Raw genomic sequence first — 18,764 nt, forward strand, 5'->3', positions numbered from 1 at the left:
TCCAGGCGAGAAAAGCTGGGTCTTGGATGTCTGGCGTCCTAGTAGCTGCTGGGGACAGCTTGTTAGGCGAGTGGGTTGGGTGCTATGACTATAAAATAGCAGGACTGGATGTCCCATATGCCCCAGGAAAATCTTTCTTGTTTATATTCACCCCCACCCCACAGTTGATGGGTTTAAAAGAGAAAAGCTAATTAAGGTGAGGCATTGCGGTGATGCTGAGCAAGGAGGGAGGGGTTGGTCCCTTGGGGAGGCTCCCCAACCCGCTGCCGGCACTGCCCGCTCCAGGGGGCTTCTGGCAGATCCTGCTCTGGTTGATGAAAACACAGCTTCAAGTTGTAAAAAGTGCTGATTTAACAGAAGGATTTTTCAGTCAGCAGAGCTATTTATAAAAATGCAAAAATACAGAGATAATGGAGATGCTGGAAAGGGGTCTGCGTGGAAACATTTCTGACGCACAGTCTTTAGGACACTGCTCGTGCCGAGTCTGCACACGGCGCCCTCGGTTGATCCATGGTGCGCAGTGTCCCCGCGCCTGCTTGTCTTCTGAGAAACTGTGGGAACCTCCCCATGGTGCCTTTTCATCCCGGCTCAGCGGCTCGGCCCCCGGAGCTGCAGGGCAGCCTCAGTGGCGGCCAAAGCTCATGGGATGGGGTCCCATTGTCCACCTGACGCGAGATCGATCAACGCCTCAGGAGACTTTGGCCACTCCAGGAGTCCGGACGGTGAAAAGCTCCTGAAGCCAACAGCATCTCCATGTGGAAACGCTGTGATAGGAGGATGGCCTGATAATGCAGCTTTGTCTCTGCTCCCTCCAGATGCCCATTCACCAGAATCTCAAGGAGCTGCTGGCCGTCAGGGCGGAGCTGCAGAAGCGTGTGGAGGGCCTACAGCGGGAGGTGGCCACGCGCGCCGTCTCATCCTCATCTGAGCGGGGCTCCTCGCCCTCCCACTCCGCCACCTCCGTCCACACCTCGGTCTGACGGGCGAGGCCAGCCTGCTGCTCCACTGTCTCCCGGTGGCTCAGGAAGGGGACCTGGCGACCACTGTTATGGCTGTAGCTTGTGATCTTGTCTTTTAGGATTAGGCCCAGCTGTGTCACCTAGCTGTGGCTAGGTGACAGCTCCCACTGTTGGCAAGTGCTTTTCGTTTTGTGAACAGCCCGTTACCCTCCTGTCAGCGGTTTCACAGGGGAGCCATCTGTCACGTCCACCCTGTGAAGCAACTTCTAGCATTCAGGCAGCCTGGGAGAAACTAAGTGAACGGAATGCAGTACTGAGCTTCAAGAAAGCTGTACGCCATTTCTTTTCAACTTAAATCCTTCAGCAACAACAAACACCATTCACTTCAAGACGCATTGCCAGCCCCGTGGCTTCCCTCAGCTCTTGGCCACACCTTGAAAACTGTTTTGAATGAAGTACTTGGGGAGAAGACAGGCCACTGCCCTCTGTTCCACAGTTTTCTTCATGCACGGGGTCCTCCTCTAACAATTACTGTTGTGTACATATAAGGTATTTTTAGAGAAGAGAAACAGGCCTTTATTTTCCTATGTCCTTTTTTACGTTTAGGATAGTCACCTGAGGAGGGATCAGCTCAACTGTACTGTGGGAGAAATTCTTTTCCAACAAACCTCATGCTCATTTTTCTGTGGTGCATTTGAAATGGGATTTGAACATGGTCATTTCAAGGGCAACGTGTTCTGTCCTCACCTCACTCTGGTACTCGCCTCTTGGGGCGGCTCAGCCCATTCATGGGGATGGCACCAAGCGGCCATGCTCAGTCTTCCAGCCCCGCTGAGGGTAAACCGAGGCCTCTGGCAGCTGTGCACAGGTGCTGGCCTCTGGCTCCTTCAAGGAGCACTGCCTGTCACTCGCTCCTGGGCTGTCTGGCCATGTTTCCTACCCCCACTTTACCGCAGCCAGCTGCTGGGATCAAAGCAAGTCTGTTCTTATGTTATTTGCCTGTATGAAATCATTTCTCATTTTATCACAATTCCTTCAACTCAGCTTACTCACATGGCTGCCTGTTCATATTTGAAAGCAGCCACCGTGCTGTGGCTTTGGTTTGGAAAAGCATAGCACGCACTTCCCTTGGTTTTCCCTTCCCAGAGCCGACCGCAGCTGGTCAGCCCTCTCTTCCCGCTCCTGAACCTTTACTTACTGACTTTGAGCTCTGTGACCCCATCGGTTCTCGCAGGAATTAATTTACCACCAATTGGTTCAATCCACTTGAGCGCCATAGCTCTGAGCTCCTCTGTGTGACATGCCACAGATGACTACTGCACACCTGGGTCCTGCCCCAGCAGGCCATGCCCCTCCCATGTGCCGTGCCCGTTGCTGCAACTGCCCCCCCCTCCACCCCACCCCACCCCGCCACGGGCTGCAGGAATTCAGCCTTTAGAGGCAGAGGCGGCTGCAGCGGCTCCTAAGGTCAAACAAACCCCCGTGTGACTGCATAGCAGTGTTAGCTGGTTGGTTTCAAATTACTGGATTCCAGGCAAAGTCCTACAGATTGACCTTATTTTTGAAAATATGTTAAGGGTTTTTTCATAGAGAATGGATTTTTTTTTTTTTTTTTTAACTGGGAACCTCCTGATTCTTACGGAAAATTATCCTTCTATAAGATACCACAGAGAGTTATTCAAGGTAATTTGATAACCTAAAATCAATTCTCCATTTTTATCACATGTGGGATTTGTTGCTAAATCATGTTCGACATTAGCTTTTACGTTCCTAACATAGCTGAAAGCTTATTTATGAATGGATATACTGGGTTATTGATATATACTGATTTTTTTTTTAATGGGGACATTTGCCATTTTCTTCCCAGAAATATGTAATCCCCTGGCTGACTAGGACTATTAAACATAGTGTGGACTGGATGATGCCGTCGACAAACCAGAGAAGCCAAGCTGGGGGGAGCTGGTGCCCGGAGTGGGCCCTGGGAACCTCACCTGGCGGAGGCTTGGTGGGGGGGGGGGGGGGGGGGCTCCGTCAGCAGGACCCTAGAGACGCTCATTCGATTTTAAAGAAGCACAACGGGTCATTTTCCTCTGTATGTTCCTAGTGCAGAACTGTTTCTAAAACAACTTGAAGTATAGTTTTGTTATCTAAGCAATTTTTGTTTTAAGTAAGTGTACTAGAATGCGAAACCTTTACGGTTCAGGTTTTTAAAAACTGGTACAGTATTGTATTTGTCTCATCTGTTGCACTGTATTTCAAAATGTAATGAAAATGATCATATGTTTGCTCCCTGGTCTTTTTTAAGTATCTCAGTAGATTTTTCCTTTGAGGAAAATCGGTAATAAAATAACATGGATTGAATGTTTACTGTGTGTCAAGCACAGTTAATATATGTAAAGAAGTACCTTTATGTGATTTAATTCATTCACTAAATCGTAAATGTATCATGAGTCTTGAGTATGTTTGCTGAAACAAACAGGAAATACTGATTGATTGATTGTAAAGTCAGAAACGCCCTCAGCTCTAACCTTGAGAAAACGTGGACGACTTGACTCGACTTGGGGAAAGGTCTGGAGACACCTGAGAGTCAGTCAGGGCGATGAGTCCTTCGCATGCAAGTGCAGTGCTCTCTAAGGCCTCAAACTGCCCCCACCCCAAAGGGGTGTTCACCTTTTCCGGGCTAGGAAGGCCTGGATGAAATCGCACCACCCCCTGTGCCCTGTGTGTTAAGGGTGTGGGGTCCCTGTCCACACACGTTACTACTGAGTGAGCCAGAGAGCCCGGTATTTATCAGGCACAGAGGATGCCCAGGGGACTGCTTGCCAGCCAGCCTTCCCCAGCAGTGAGACCAGAGCAGCAAGCAAGGCCCCTGCTAGCCATGCAGAACTCCTGCACGAGACAGGCATATGGTGGTCTCGGGTTTGAGAGGACCTGATGATGTTATTTCACTAGAAGCCGAGGTTGGCAAAACAAAATGAAAAAACAACCGACCTCCATGTTAAAACCCAGGCTCCACTGCATCTTGTTGTTTTCATGCTGAAATGCCCTGAACTGAACTGTCGTCTTCTCAATTTGAAGCCAACATGCGAGCTGATGAGAAGGACATACTTTTTATCCCAAACGGGCCACTCTCCATGAGGCTGCAACAAGTGACGAAGTGCAGGGCTCCTTTCTCACTCAGCTTTCTGCTTGAAAAACAACTGCTGCACGTAACTAACTGGAACCTCCACTGGTTACCAGCCTGCTTTGAAGGCGGCAGAGCAGTCGACTTGACTTGGGATTTGTGAGCCTGGGACTCTGCTGCTTCCAGACCCCAACTGGGCAGCCCCGGACTGGGCAACCCACGTAGCCCGGGAGCGGCCCCGCAGCACTCTGCTCCTGCCTCTGCCCTCTCTAACAACCCCAGGACATTGGTCGCTCCACATCCCCTGGCCTTAGCTGCTTGTACGGTGAGGGGTCACCCTTGGAAGTCCTGACGACACTGAGCTAGTCACTGAGGGGTAAGTGCAAGAATTCTAAGCTTCTAGAGAAATACCTTCAGCTGGGGGCGGGGCGGGGGGAGGGGGAGGAGGTCAGCTCTGCATCATAAATTACTTTCGGGAAAAGTGGCAACACTTGACCAAGGGCGTGCCTTAACACCATCAGAAGACAAGGATCTGCTCGGTGCCATTTTATTTAATGCAAACACTAGACAGTTTACAACTCACACCTGGACACAAGCACATGAACAGATGTACAGGGAATTCTGGAATTTTGAGATCAGTCCCCATTTCTTCCTCAGGGCCCCGGCACTGAACCCCAGCCCCTGTCCCAGAGCCTCCCCTCTGGGTCCCACCCCAGAAGCCACGCACACCTCCTCCTGCCCATCTGTATCTTTCCTTGAGCTGTGACTTCACCCAGCACGTGCTCAGAGTTGTTACAAATTTTCTCTGCCAAATTAAGCTGACAGAGATTGGCCACTTTCAACCAGTCCTTTCAGTCCGCTGTGTCTCCCCTCTCGCTTGGGACAGGCCCATGCTGGCCAGTGCAACCTTCAGATAGACACATGGTGACTAGAGCCCGCTAGGCTTCTGCAGGTGGCAGTGTCGAGCAAGTGTAAGATGTCTGTGGGAGGGAGAAGCTCCTGAAATGAACGTTCTGCAAACAGACGGCTGAGGGGTCTTCCAGGCATGTCCAGTCACTAGGAGCTGCCACCGGTGGGCTTGAGTGCCAGGCTCTAGGCTTTGTGCAGAAAGCACCCGGCGGGGGAGATAAGGGAGAGCAAAATGGGTCTCTCTCAACTGCAGTCAGTGCTACTGCGAACACGGTTTCACAGACAGTACATATTCTACGTCACAGCTCTAGGGTTTCAAGGACTTAGCCATCCGATAGGCCTCACCATAAAGGTAAAGTGGACAACCCCTGAGGTCACACTGTCCAGGTGGCGACAGGCCACGCATGCCAAAATCCTCCATAGCCACCTCCGGCCCAGCACCAGCCAGAGGGTGGGGCCATCAGCTCTCCCCGTACTTGGTATCAGGGAGGGACAAGCCTGACAAAGTTCACAATCTGGCCAATGAGTGCGGGAGGCCCTGGAAACAGGCCAATCCGGCAAGCCACCCCACCCTTACTAACTTCCTGAAGCCTGGGAAGCTTCTCGAGACCAGGCCAAGGTTTCTTTCCTTCATAGCACCACACAGAGGCATTTCTGCAGCGCTGCGGGTCCCCCTTCAGCTACATGGTCCAGGTCTGTCAGGGATTCAAGGGCCGAGCAGGAAAAGGGGTGGTAAGGAGCTCACGGGCACGCACTGGGAATGGCCTCACAAGGCAGCCTTGAGACACACAGTGCTACAACTGACTACCCTCCACCACAGGCATGTTTGCAAAAGGAACACGAGGCACGCGTTAGACAGATGCATGTGGGGGCTGCAGATTCCAGTGGTTTCCTTACGAAACTGGAGTTGGCTCATCCCGCTCAGCGGACAGTCCCGCTCGGTGGAACGCGTGGGGCCATCATGCAGACCAAAGAGGCCCGTGAGTTTTGTAAGATCCTGCCTGTCTGGTAACTCATATCTGCTTTCGGAAGCGCTTTCTGACACGGCAAACTGATTGTCAGTAGACAGGGGCCCTAGACCCTAGCATGTGGTTCTGTCCCATGAGCCTCTGACAACAGAGCTCACCGGGACAGAACCACATGTGGGCCAAAGGAACATTCCAGGAAACCAGCTCCGCTCCAGCCCAAACCAGGCAGCTCCATGCCAGGTGAGGGGCTAGTCATGGGGTTCCTGTGTTTGCCACGGAGAGCATGGGTCCCCACGCACTCTCCCTCAGAACAGACAAGTAGGCTGACCACAGAGCTACAAAGTCACGTGCGTTTCACTAAACCAAGCGAATGTCTCTTTCCGCTCTCCTCCCCCGCTGCCCCCAATTACATTTTTAAGCAAACAACAAGCATGATTCTGGCTTTGATGCTCGTTCTTGACATCGGCCGCTCTTGCTACCAAAATAGGAATAGATACAGACAGGGTGGAGGGTGAGCACCTCTCCCCAACACAGGATAAAACTCATCTCCAATGCAGAAATGATTGCTAAAGACCTTTCTCATGTTAACCCGAAGGCCACACCCAGCCCCCTGTGGAATCAGATGGGAAACAGGCCTACGAATTGCTTCATACTTATCCAGAAGATTCCTAAACTCTCAGGGCAGGACTATCATGAGATGCATGTTTGCACTTAAATCACTGAAAGCCTCCGCTTGGACCCAGCAACATAAAACCTGGGATGGGGAAGACTGAAGTGAAACCATCATCCTGGGTGCTGTGTGTGTGTGGTGTTACTTGGTGCTGACCGGTTCGCTCCTTGCAGGGGCTCCAAGTGAAGTGGGTGCAGGCTGAGCCCCCCACCTGCAGCTCCTTGAGGCCACTGTCAGGGGCTGTCTATTGGCAGAAACCTGCCACAATGAGCCACTCCAGTGTGCAGAGGGGTCACAGTCCCTTGAGTTCAAACTCTTGTCCCCTAAGCATAAATGTCATCAGGCCCCAGCGTCATCTTGGCCCCCGCATCCTGTGCTCGGTAAAGCTGGAGGCAGGCTGGCTTTGGGAGTCGGTGGCTCAGCAGCTCCCGAGGCTGGTGCTGGCTTTCTATCAGAGCTGGCTCTTGAATTTCGGCACCAAGTCTCAGCACACTTGGGGCAGGGCAGAGAAACCAAACTCACAAACACCCAGAGCTCATCCGGAAAACTCAGACCGACAAGGAGCCGATGACACAGAGCAGCACAGCAGCTGCGGGTCCAAATGAAGGGGTAGGGGGGAGCTGGGTGACAAGCGGTGGCACCATTGTGCATGCCTGCAGCTGGACAGGGCCCTCAGATCCGGGCTGGTTCGGACGGCGGCGGCTCTGCAGACTGCGTGTGCAACGCGGAGTATTTCACTAGGGGAAGAAGAGGCCGTCAGAAGGAATTCTGCTCTGTCTTGCACAGAAGCAGCAGATACAGCAGCAAGCCCGTGCTGGGAACAGAACTGGGTTTCCCTTTGTATCCCGTGGGGGACCGCTTAGCCCTGCCTGTGCCACCTTCCCTCTGGGACCCACTCCCTGTCCCCAGTCAGGACTATCCTGAGCCTGGGAGCGGTTCTGGGCGGGTCAAGGGGAGATTGGAAACAGCTCAGCCTCCATCTCCTCACCTAAAAAATGAGCATGTTCCTGCCAGCACTGCTGGAAGGATTATTTTAAATAAAGTGCTCAACCTAGTACCTGCCCACACAGATGCTGGCCTCATGGTGGCTAACTGTGGCAAAGCTCACGACAGTGGATGCGACAGTGGAATCCATTTTTCCACATCTGAACCCAGGCCTATTTTAGTTCATTTGGTGCAGCACTGCCACCCATCTTCAGCAGCATCGTAGGGCACCTGGCTCCCAGTACACACCGCACAGGCTGAGCCCCTCCTGGTCTCCCAGGCCCAGTCCCCACGGCTGCTGCACTGCAGTTCCAGTGGCAACACTCGCCTGAGCTGTCCTAGTCTCCCTGCCTGCGCCACCAGGCCTCGGCTGCTGGGAAGCCGGCCTGCTCCCCAACCTCAGCAAGCCTTTCCGGACCTCCTCATTGCCATCCCGTGGGCACAGGTCATATCTGCCTCGAGCAGTTGGGCACTCTAGGCCTGTGGCCTGAACTTATGCGACCTCAAATTGCCAACAGCTCCTGAATCCAGAAAGTGCTTGATGACCACAGAAGGGGGCGGGAGGGGCACAGGTGTTGACCATAGGGTCTGGGTTTTAACCCAGTTCCCTCTTGCCTGTGGCGATTTGCAAAGGGCAAAGTTCTAGGTCTGGTGAAAAGCCTCTCCACGGCTCTGTTCAGGAGGTAATTGTTTTCGCTGATGGGGAGCAGAGGTGCCTGGGGCTCTGGCTCAGATGCATCAAGGGCAGGGGCTGAGCAGCGGCAATGCCCAGAAGTCACGGGCATGGCAGCAGATGGCCCTGGCTGTCACCCCAGCATCTTTGGGCTCATGAAACCGGGAGGCAGGCTGATCACGGCAGGCTTTTGCTCTGGCCAGACGTTTTAGAAGCAGACGCCTCTGTGCTTCCCTGCTTCTCTAGCACAGTTCTGCTCAGTGCTGGGACCAACTAGGAAAGCGTCAGCAAGGGACAGTGAGTACAAAGTCCTCACCTTGGGGTTCCTCACACACCACAGCTTCCAGGTTCTCTCCCTTCACGTAGTCTGCGTTGAGACCCTCTGCAAAGGGAAAAGGGCAGAGTTAGTGATGCGCACGGGACCCAGGGGTCCCCAATTGTGACTGAGAACTCCTGACCAAGTCCTCTGCAGCTAAAAAAGCAGCACAGCTCCCCTAGGGAGCTCAAAACCCCGCACCCTGAGCCACCTCAACATCCTTATCCGGATGAAGACTGTTCGTCCCAGAATTCACTGCCCAGGAGTTCTCATCATCGTTCTCAGAAATATCAATGACATGCAGCGAAGGCTTCCGGCACTCCATCCCCACAGGGCAGCTGCCACCACGTCAAGATGGCAGCTCCGCCCAGTGGAGGGGGCGCCCGATGGCAGGGCTCTCAGCACCATCCACAGGTCCGTGTGCGGCCTGAGGGCCAGGGAGCCAATTGCTATGAGTGACTGATGGATGCAGGGCAGGGAGGGGCAGACGGCTGAGTGGGGCTCACCACGTAGATGCAGCAAAGCCTCCTGCCCACATGCAGCCTCCCAGCAACACCTGCGCGGAGGCCAACTGCTCCCCCCAGCAGCAGGAATAACCGCTGTGTCCACCTGAGCTTGGAGGGGCCAGCCCACCAACAGCTGCTTCAGTCTAGTTAGTTATCTAGGCTTTCTCCACACCTATTTACAAGAGGGATTTGGGGACTGTACCAAGCATCCCCTCCTGCCAGCAAGGGCCAGTGTTCAAGTTCTTAGAGCGGACCCCACCCCTGCTGCTGCTTGCAGAGAGTCAAGAGTCTGCGTCTCATCCCTGCGTAGCACAGGGACTGGAACCCTTCAGCCCCGGGTCTGTGGGAAAACTGGGGCATGGTTCCGACCGACCGACCGACCGACCGACCGACCGGGCACCAGTGCAAGTCAAGCCATCATCCTGGGCTACAGGCTCCTTGCCTAAACAAGAATGCCCACCACCTGCCTGCCCCGGTGGCTGCTGGGCTTGAGGTGGGAGCCAAATGGGCCTGTGGCAAATGCGGGCGTTGCTCTTTGGCAGGTGTGGCCGGCCCCACGCAGAGTGGGGCAGGTGATGAGTACAGTGGAAGCTGCCCCAGGTGCACCTTCCCAGCTGACAGGTGGAGGCCAGGAGACACACCCTGAGCCTCGTGATCACTGCTAGCTGCCAACCCAGTGGGCGCTGGGTCGTCTCCTTCCTGTGGGTGGCCCTCTATGTGCTCCCCAGGCACGACCACCAGTGGGCACCTGAGTCCTCACCATGGCACCTCAACTCTCCCCCCGCCCCTGCCACATCCAGCCTGGGGACAGTGTCTGGCAGGTGGCACCCTCTCACACGCATCAGGGCAAGCTAAAGATGGTCCCGGTTATAGCCATGTCGGTGAGTGCCAGGGAAGCAGGAGGGAGAAGAGCGGCAAGGAAGCGCCAGAGCAGGGGGCGAATGAGGAAGCATCAAGGCTGAAGCAAAAGGAAAGTGAGGAAGGCAAAGCAGCGTTACCTTGACCTTCTGCGGCATCTGAAGGCAAGACACAAAGCTTAGAATCCCTGGAGTAAGAGCGCTCCCGACAGCAAACATGCGGGCTTTCCACACTGAGGGCAAAGGCAAGGGAAGCCAAGGGTCCCCAGCATGGGCCTTTTGGCAGCAGCAGAGGCCAAGAGCACCTGAGGGCCACAGTGGTGGGGACAGGCCTTCCTCGCAGCCACCTCCTGCTGTCTCCCCAGGGCTTGGTGTTTTGCACCCGGCCCCCTCTACCACCGTCTCCATGTGGCAGTGGCTGAGACTCAGGGGAAAGAGTGGGGACAGGAGGCCCAACCCCCAGCTTCTCAGTGTGTTCAGCCACCCCACAAACGTCTGCGGGACCCCTCCTGATTCTGGCCAAGGCCAGGTGCCAGGGACATGATGTACACGCAGCCCCGCCACGGAATGGACGGTCCAGAGACTCCTGATCACTGAGGGGGCAAGGCGAGCTGGGAGTCGCAGACACAGAAACCAACCGGCCCAATCCCACCCCTTGAGCACCAGGTGAGGTCAGCAGGGGGCGCTGTGGGACCACAGGCTGGGAGAGGCTGCTCCAAGCCTGCGGAGCTATGTCAGGACAGGGAACAGCAGAGGCCAGAGGCCCGGGATGGGGATGGAGAGCACGTGGCGCCCTGGGGAAGTGAAAGGCCTCTGGGAGGCCTATGGAGGGGAAAGGATGTGGTTGGGACCAAACCATGAAGGGCTTCCAATGCCAAACTCAGGGGCTCAGCCAGGACCTTGAGGGCAGCAGGAAGCATAAGGGGGATCCAGGCATTTTAAAACAGGTCCCCCCGGAGGAGCGTGAGGTGTGGAGGAGACTGGACAGGCAAAAAGGTCTATGGAACCTTCCGGATGGAAGATGAGGAGAAGACCTTGGCTCTGGACTGGCAGGGGCCATGGCAATGGTGATAGGGAGGTGTGGCTCAAGAGGAGACCTACGCAGGTGGCACAAATCCCAGGACTGGGGAATGCACTGACACGAGGTGGGGGACAGGAGGACTCCCAGCCTCTAGCCTGGGGAGACAGCCACACAGGAAGGCACCGTGGGAGAAGGAAGGTTGGAGGGGAAGGGCAGTGAAATCCAAGATGGACACACTGGGCCGACGGGGTTCCTGGGAGCTGCCCCGCTTTGCCTGCTGATGCAATTTGCAAAACCTCACACTGGCCCGTTTTAGGAAATAAGCGTGAAAATAATGTATTTTCCTTTCATTTTAATGTCCCACAGAGACAGATACAATCAAGATGTTCACTTTGTGCTTTGGAAATCAACCTATTTTTCTCTCTCTGTTCCTACTGACACCTGAGCAGCCTCAAGCCAGCCTCTGACTTTTTAATTCCAGAGCAGAAGGAAGTCGAGATACCCTTGATGGGGAAACTGAGGGCCCAGCAGGAGAGGGCCCAAGCCGGCCACCCTGTCTGCTCAGCCCAAGAACTCTCCCCATCCATGGCCCTGCCCTTGCCAGGCCGAGTTACAGGGCTGGCTTTTCACCCCCGTGCAGAGCCCGGCAGAGAGGCAATGGCAGGTAGGTGGCAAGCGCACGATGCCCGGGACGCTGCTGTTACTAGGAACTACAGACCTGTAGTTTAAATAGTTTCTTTTACCCAGCATGCTTTTTAAAGTCTCAAAGCCATCCTTTGGCCTGGCCATCTCACCCAGTTTTGTAATGGGCATGGATTTGAAAACTGCGGACTGTTGCATCTCACCATTAGGCTAATGATGCTCTAGTGAAGGATGCCCCGCCCCATGCCAAAAAAGATCTGCGTGTGTCCTCATCCCTGGAACCTGTGAACGTGGCCTTATTCAGGAACAGGGTCTTTGCAGGTGTAATTAAGTTAAGGACGTTAAGATGAGGTCATTCTGGATTTAGGATATAAACCGAGATTGGAATAATACGGCCACAAGCCAAGGAACCTCCCGAGTCCCCTGGAACTGGAAGAGAATCAGCTTCTGTTGTTTTGAGCCACTCAGTTTGTGACTCTTTGTTCTGGCAGCCCCAGTGAACTCATACAGCTTTGGCAAACCTCACCAGTGAGACCTTTTGGCTCCCAGGGCATTAGCCTTTTTGTTCAAAGAGCTCACAACTACTTTGTTGCTACGAAGCAAACCTCCTTGCCACCCCAGCCACCTAGAAGGGGAAATCATCATAAAATCAAGGCCAAAATGTACCTGACATGGTGCTTCCAGCCAAATAAACTCTCCAGCAAAGGTCCAAACAGGAGAAGCCCTCTAGCCAGCCACCAGGACCTCCCCTGCCACTGTGGCCTCCATTTTGAGGACATCTCTGGGTGTAGGATTTTTTTTAATAATAAATATTTGTTCAATGACATTTTAGTTACCAACTAGTTTAATCAGTCATACAGGAAAGATATTTTTCTGTCAGTCAGTTCTAACTTTGTCCTACAGGCCTGGTTTAATCTAAATCTGGGCTTTTATCTTTTCCCAAGAGGCCACCTTGAGAACCTGGACGCTTATCCAAAATCTTCAGTCCTCTCCTGGCAAGCGGGATGCTCTGAGTTGTTCTCCCAAAGTGTCCCTGGCCAGGTCCTTGCTCCCTCCCCTCTAAAGCAGGGAGGGGAGACGAGTATGGAGAGTTCCCAGCCCAAAGAGCAGTTTCAAATGAGGATCCCTGGCCATGGGGAAGGCCATGTGGATTGAGCTGTGTCCCAGAATCCCCATCTCATTCCAATCCACCTGCCGGAGGGAGAGCCCACGGACGACAGCCTTGGGGCCTCTTGGACAGAAACCCCCTGTATTAGGCGGCTTCTACTTTTTTGCCAAATGCAATAAGAACACGGTCAGAGATCGAGGGCTGTGACTATGTACCTGGTTGCCCTGGGCTCCTTGTTCCAGGCACAGCCCAGGAGGCTGATGCAAAACTGCCCCCACCGCACTAAGTGCAACTCGACCCTGTCACCCAATGTCTCCTTCTAAATATCAGTGTCCAAGCAATTAGGTTGAATTCCCATCTTTTTCACCAGTTAGAGGATTCCTTGACTTTTGATTTGAGGGAAAAGAGTAACTCTAAAAACAATCCAGTCCCCAGCCCTGGACTCTGTCTGACCCATTCCCTGCTCACGCCACTCTACAGTCAAGCTTCCGGATCCACGGTGGGTCAGTGGGATCTCAAGCAGGGTGGCCATGAACAGTTTTGCAGGCTGTGCACTGACATGTCAACGTGCTCCTGCAGTACTGCTGTGCCTGCTGGGCGTGTCGCCCTGGTCAAGAATGTTCTACAAGAGTGAAGTAAACAAATATGATGGTCAGATGAATAAAGAGTTGGACACTTCAGTAAAGCATCTTGGGACCCAGGTTAGTTTTCTGGGAAGCTCAGCTCGGGCTAGACTTAAGGGCAGAGGACCAAAGCAAGGGCAGGGAAAGACCCAGGTGGGTTGTTTCTAAGCTTCCCATTGCATCAAAGGGGCCGAGGAAGGAGTGGAAAGAGACAAGCTACAGCCGAGTCACATTCTGTCACTTGAACTGAAAATTGCCAGCCTTGAACTGGAGACACGCTCCACTCAGCAAACAGTGACACAGCATCCATCTGTGCTTATAAAAGGGACATGCAAGGTCTTCTTGTCCCCTCAACAGCATCCCCACAGGGCTCCCTGATGTGGGGCGCCGATGGGTGAAGACAGGATTCCATTTGTAACTATTCCATTAATCCATGACTTCCAAGACTCACAGCTACAGCATGAGATGAAAACTGTCTTTTAAAAACCTAGTAAAGGGTGGTGGGTGGGGGGGGAACCACACCATTCTTTCTCTCACATTCCTACCTCTTTGGAGCAATTAATGATTCCATATAGTTTGTGGCTCGTGGGAAGAAGAGCACCAGGCAGTGACTTCCCAGGATGTGACGGGGGCACTGCCAGAGCAATAAGGGCCGTGCTTTGCAAACCCCCAGGAACTGCTGCCCTCTGCTCCTGAGGGAGCCAGCAGCACGGGAGGGAGCTGGAGACGCAGGCCTCCGAAGGCCCTCATCCCCTTGGCTGAGGTCTGAAGCTATGGGTGCAGTCCAGGGTCCCTCCCATTCTACGTGAAGGAAACATCACAATGGTCACTGAGCTCTGTCCCCACAGAAATACCCCTGGGAGCTGGGGCCCTGGAAGGTGCAGGTCATCAGGGCCAGCCCCATGCGCTCTTGCGGGCTGGTTTACACTTTAATTCAGCCTAGATCTGTCCCCAGGGATTTCCAAAACTGTAGCCTCCACCCCCGTCCCAGGAAGTCTGCTTGGGAGTGGGTCTCAGGCTGGCTGTGGAGGGATCTGGATCTGTCCTGGCCCCTTTCCCTCCGAAGACCTTGCCAGCTGGTTCCCAGCCATGAATGGGTGGCTGCACTTACGCTGAATGCTGAAGCAGAACTTCTTCTGCTGGTAGGAGATGTAGCTGGAGACGGCACCGATGAGGGCCATGGCCAGGGCGCTGGCCACCCCGGCAATGGTGCCGGTCTCTGCCACCATGCCTGCGTGAAGAAGGGGGAGAAATGAGGACAGGTGAGGTCAGAGCCAAAGCACCACAGGGAGCAGCCTGGGAGCCTGCTTCTCCTCTAGCACCAACCTAAGCTCATTCAGATGCCCCCAACCCCCAAGCCAGTAGGAGAGGGCCATGCCACACAGATCTAAGGCGTTACAAAGACATGGTGCCCCCTTGGATTTGCCTAGGACTTCTCGTTTTCTGTAAGGACTTCACTTTTGAGGAGCTTGAAAGGGAGACATGGAAATGGTGCAGAGCTCTCTGTGACTGAGGCCCTGCAGGCTTCCCACTGGGCTACTTCCCCCGGCACCCCAATCTTCATGCTTCCTTCCTTCAAATGGCTACACCCCTCTATTGGCCTCATGATTATCTATTGGAAACGTTCAGGGGAAGGCCAACTCTGAGACCAGAGTGGGCCAGCACTATGTCTCCTTGTAGTTGCTGTGAAATATCTGAGACGGGCCTCAATCAATTTAGAAAGTTTATTTTGCCAAGGTTAAGGACACACCCATGACACAGCCTCAGGAGGTCCTGATGACATGCGCCAAGGTGGCGGGGGCACAGCTGGTTTTATACATTTCGGGAGACATGAGACATCAATCAATATGTGTAAGACGTACATTGGTTTGGTCCAGAAAGGTGGGACAACTCAAAGCAGGGGTAGAGGTGGGGTGCTTCCAGGTCATAGGGAGGTAAGAGAAAGAGACAAAAGGTTGCATTCTTTTGAGTCCTTGACCAGCCTTTCACTGAATACACAATTTCGTCTGGCTCAGTGAATCTGCATTTTTACATAAGCAATTGGGCAGAGGAAGCAATCAGAGATGCATTTGTATCAGGGGAGCAGAGGGACGGCTCTCTCTCCCTCTGTAAAGATCAGCTATCAGTTTATATTGCCAGGGTGAAATTCACAGAACTGTTTTAGGGTAAAGATATTGAGGCCCATAAGCAATTTCTTTGTAGGCAAATTGTGAGGGAGGTGTGCAGCCTTTTCCATCTTTGTAGCTATCTTATTTAGGAATAGAATGGGAGGCACGTTTGCCTGATGCAGTTTCTAGCTTGACTTTTCCCTTGGCTTAGTGATTTTGGGGTCCTGAGATTCATTTTCCTTTCACATGGCCAACAGGAGCCTCAGGATTCAGAAACCCACCAGATCCAGGGTCATCATTGCTGCCGTACCGGCCATCACCTGAAGAAAAGACAAAAGCACTTAGTGCCAGCGACCAGCCAGCTCAGGTTCGAGCTCAGGTTCGAGCTCAGGCCTCCGCGAGATGGATGGCAGTGCTGGCCCTTCCAATCCCACCTATGCGACAAGACCCCAACCAGTGGATCACCCGTAGGCTTCTACTGGACTGCAGTGAGGCCTGCTTTCTTATGCCTACCACCTGCAAAGCCCAGGCCACCAGGTGGAACTTTTTATTATTAAAATGGCAGCCACCTTGCCCTGAGCATGCCTCACATGCCGGGCTCTTTACACACAGTATTCTATTTCACCTCTTTGCTACCAGCGGTGCAGCTGCACGTAGCAGCCTCACCATAAGTGGGGGGGTGGGGTGCTGTGCCGGGAAAGCCCTACTCTGAATGCCACCACCACGGGTCTCTGACGTAGCCACTGCCTCAACTATAGCTGAAGTCACTCTTGGAACATAAACAAATGTAGGCTCACGATCCCTTATCCACTATTTTGAAATTCAAAAGGATCTGAAGTATCACAGAGATGGAGAACAGATGAATGCTGGCAGGGGCTGGTGAGAGTTGGGAGGGAGGGAGTTGGCTATGATTATAAATGAGCAACAGTGTCACAAATGAGCCTGTGGTGGCAGACTGTTCTGTATATTGACTATGGTGGCGGTCACACAAATCACACACGGATAGTACTGCAGAGAGTTAAATGCACACATGCACACACGCACGCACGCACCCCTTCCACAGACAGCTACTCCCTGACAAGCCACTGGTGCCATTTCAGTACCTTAATTAGCGTTGAGTTCACCGTTCATGCCACCCTCTTCTCAGGGCTGAACACTCATTAATGGAGGGAGACTGTGTTCCCAGAGCCCGGGGTTCTCAGGGGAAACCGCCCTGGGATATTGAAGGCAAATGAGCTCCAACATTTCCTTCACCAATCAAAGAGTCAGGAGGAATGGAGGTTCATGGGTTGTAAAAATCTACCACTCTGGCAGGGTGGGGGGGTGTTGATAGTTGGGGAGGCTGTGCACATGTGGGGGTGGGGGAAATAGGAGAACTCTCTGTACCTTCCTCTCTATTTTTCTGTGAAACTGAAACTGCTCTAAAAAACAAAGCCTATTAAAAAAAAAAGATTCATGTTGGTGTGCTGCACCCATTAACTCATCATTTACATTAGGGACATGTACCCTACAACTTAAAGTATAATAAAAAAATATATATATATATATAAAAGATTCTTGGGGAAAAATGAGGTTTGTTATGTTCCCACCTAAGGCTGAATCCTTGAGCTCTACGCATTGTATAAAGATCCCTGATTGGATATGAATTGTTATTAACAAAGAACACCAGCATTAAAAACCAAAAACAAACAAACAAAAAAAATACACGCACACAATCATTGCTGTTGGAGAAAGCATAACAAACAGGAAGATGGGGGTCACTGTGTGTAGCCAGATCAACAGAGAGGTCCCCTCTGCTGTGCTGGAGGTGGCTGTCGTGATGGCATCCTCTGCTAATGTATTCATGTCACTAGACTTCCATTTTTCTGGACTCTGAGTAATTCAACCTATTCTTTCACCTCAAGGCAGAAGGAAACTGAGTGTTCTCAGGTCTCCTTTCCCTTAGGAGTACTTGGCCACAAGGATTCCCAGCAACTTTGACATCACGAGACTGCTGAGCAACAGGCTGTGATAAGAAACATCAACAGGTCGAGCCCCTTCCTAATTTCCCCCCAGGGACAAATGGACAGAAGGGCTGACTCTCCCAGCCTTTCAAAAAGACTCAAAGCTCAATAGTTCACAGCTCCAGCAATTCCTAACTATCTGACCATTTGTGATTACAGGAGGTCTTGTCCTAAAAAGATGACAAAAATGTGCTTCTCTTCCTCCTCAAAAAAAGTGATCCCATCCTGTGGGCAGGTCTTCTCAGATGGGCATGTGAACTGAAACTACTGTGAGGCTAAGAAACATCTGGAAGAAAAAACAGCCAGTCATCTTAGATCCTTCTGTCCTTTCTCACTGCATGAACCTGAAGACAGCCACACAGGCCACTGGAGTTAACCAAGCCGAGGTCACGGCTTTGAGCCACGCTGGGCTACTGAGCTCTGCTTACTTCCTCTAGGCACAGGCTGAACCCCGTTACTTTACAAAATGCACCGTGTGCAAAAGATGGTATTGGTGATGAGTCACGGGCATAAAATAAAATTACCCAACCCAATACCATCCATGAAGATCAGTTCCTAGTAAAAATAAAGTGGATGAAGGCGTAAAAGCACTATAGAAAAATTTAGGAGTAAGGAATTTCTATTAGCTTGGGGTAAAAAACGACTTTCTAAATATGATCCTAAAGCCAGAAACTGAAAATGGAAAAGATCAGATCGTAGTAAAAACTTCAGTACTAAAAGTGCAAGCAACAAAAGAAAAACTAAATTGGGCTTTGTCAAAATTAAAAACTTGTGTGCTTCAAAGGACATCATCAAGAAAGTAGAATGACAACCCACAGAATAGGAGAACATATTTGCAAAATATGTACCTGATAAGGAGCTAGTATTGAGAATATATAAAGGACCCCTTCAGCTCAATAATAAAAAGGCAAATCATTCAATCTAAAAATGGGCAAAGGACGTGAATAGATGTTTCTCCAAAGAGACATACAAATGGCCAATAAACACATGAAAAGATGCTCAACACTGTTGGTCACTGGGGAAATGCAAACCAAAACCATAATGAGACACCATCTCATATCCACTAGGATAACTATAATCCAAAAAAAGAAAAAGGAAAGAAGACAAGGGGAAGGGAGAGAGGGGGAGAAAGGAAGAAGTGTTGGTAAGGATGTGAAGAAACTGGAACCCCTAAACATTGCTAGCGGGCATGTAAAATGGTGCAGCTGCTATGGAAAACAGTTTGATCGCTCCTTAAGAAGTTAAACATGGAGTTACAACATGACTAACAATTCCACTTCTAGATATATACCC

General features: G+C 52.1%; 2 protein-coding genes across 12 annotated transcripts in view; one reads left to right on the forward strand and one right to left on the reverse strand.

Annotated features, from left to right (window-relative positions):
- MTMR1 (myotubularin related protein 1) overlaps window positions 1–3,326 on the forward strand; it is a 73,912-nt gene extending 70,586 nt beyond the window's left edge. For all 6 annotated transcript variants that reach the window (XM_054471671.2, XM_054471669.2, XM_054471672.2 and 3 more), the window contains one exon: window positions 816–3,326. In XM_054471671.2, coding sequence (XP_054327646.1) covers window positions 816–980 — 165 coding nt within the window. In that variant the 3' untranslated portion in view covers window positions 981–3,326. The remainder of the gene's footprint in view (window positions 1–815) is intronic.
- A 1,288-nt stretch (window positions 3,327–4,614) lies between these two features.
- Window positions 4,615–18,764, reverse strand: part of CD99L2 (CD99 molecule like 2) — a 130,779-nt gene continuing 116,629 nt past the window's right edge. For 3 of the 6 annotated variants that reach the window (XM_054472170.2, XM_054472168.2, XM_054472166.2), the window contains 5 exons: window positions 15,750–15,788; window positions 14,472–14,591; window positions 10,108–10,125; window positions 8,604–8,669; window positions 4,615–7,367 (listed from right to left, as the gene is read on the reverse strand). In XM_054472170.2, coding sequence (XP_054328145.1) covers window positions 7,303–7,367; window positions 8,604–8,669; window positions 10,108–10,125; window positions 14,472–14,591; window positions 15,750–15,788 — 308 coding nt within the window. In that variant the 3' untranslated portion in view covers window positions 4,615–7,302. The remainder of the gene's footprint in view (window positions 7,368–8,603; window positions 8,670–10,107; window positions 10,126–14,471; window positions 14,592–15,749; window positions 15,789–18,764) is intronic. The other 3 variants (XM_054472169.2, XM_054472167.2, XM_054472171.2) reach the window with 1 other exon arrangement.

The sequence above is a fragment of the Pongo pygmaeus genome, chromosome X, assembly GCF_028885625.2.
Source record: "Pongo pygmaeus isolate AG05252 chromosome X, NHGRI_mPonPyg2-v2.0_pri, whole genome shotgun sequence".
Classification (NCBI taxonomy): Eukaryota; Metazoa; Chordata; class Mammalia; order Primates; family Hominidae; genus Pongo; species Pongo pygmaeus.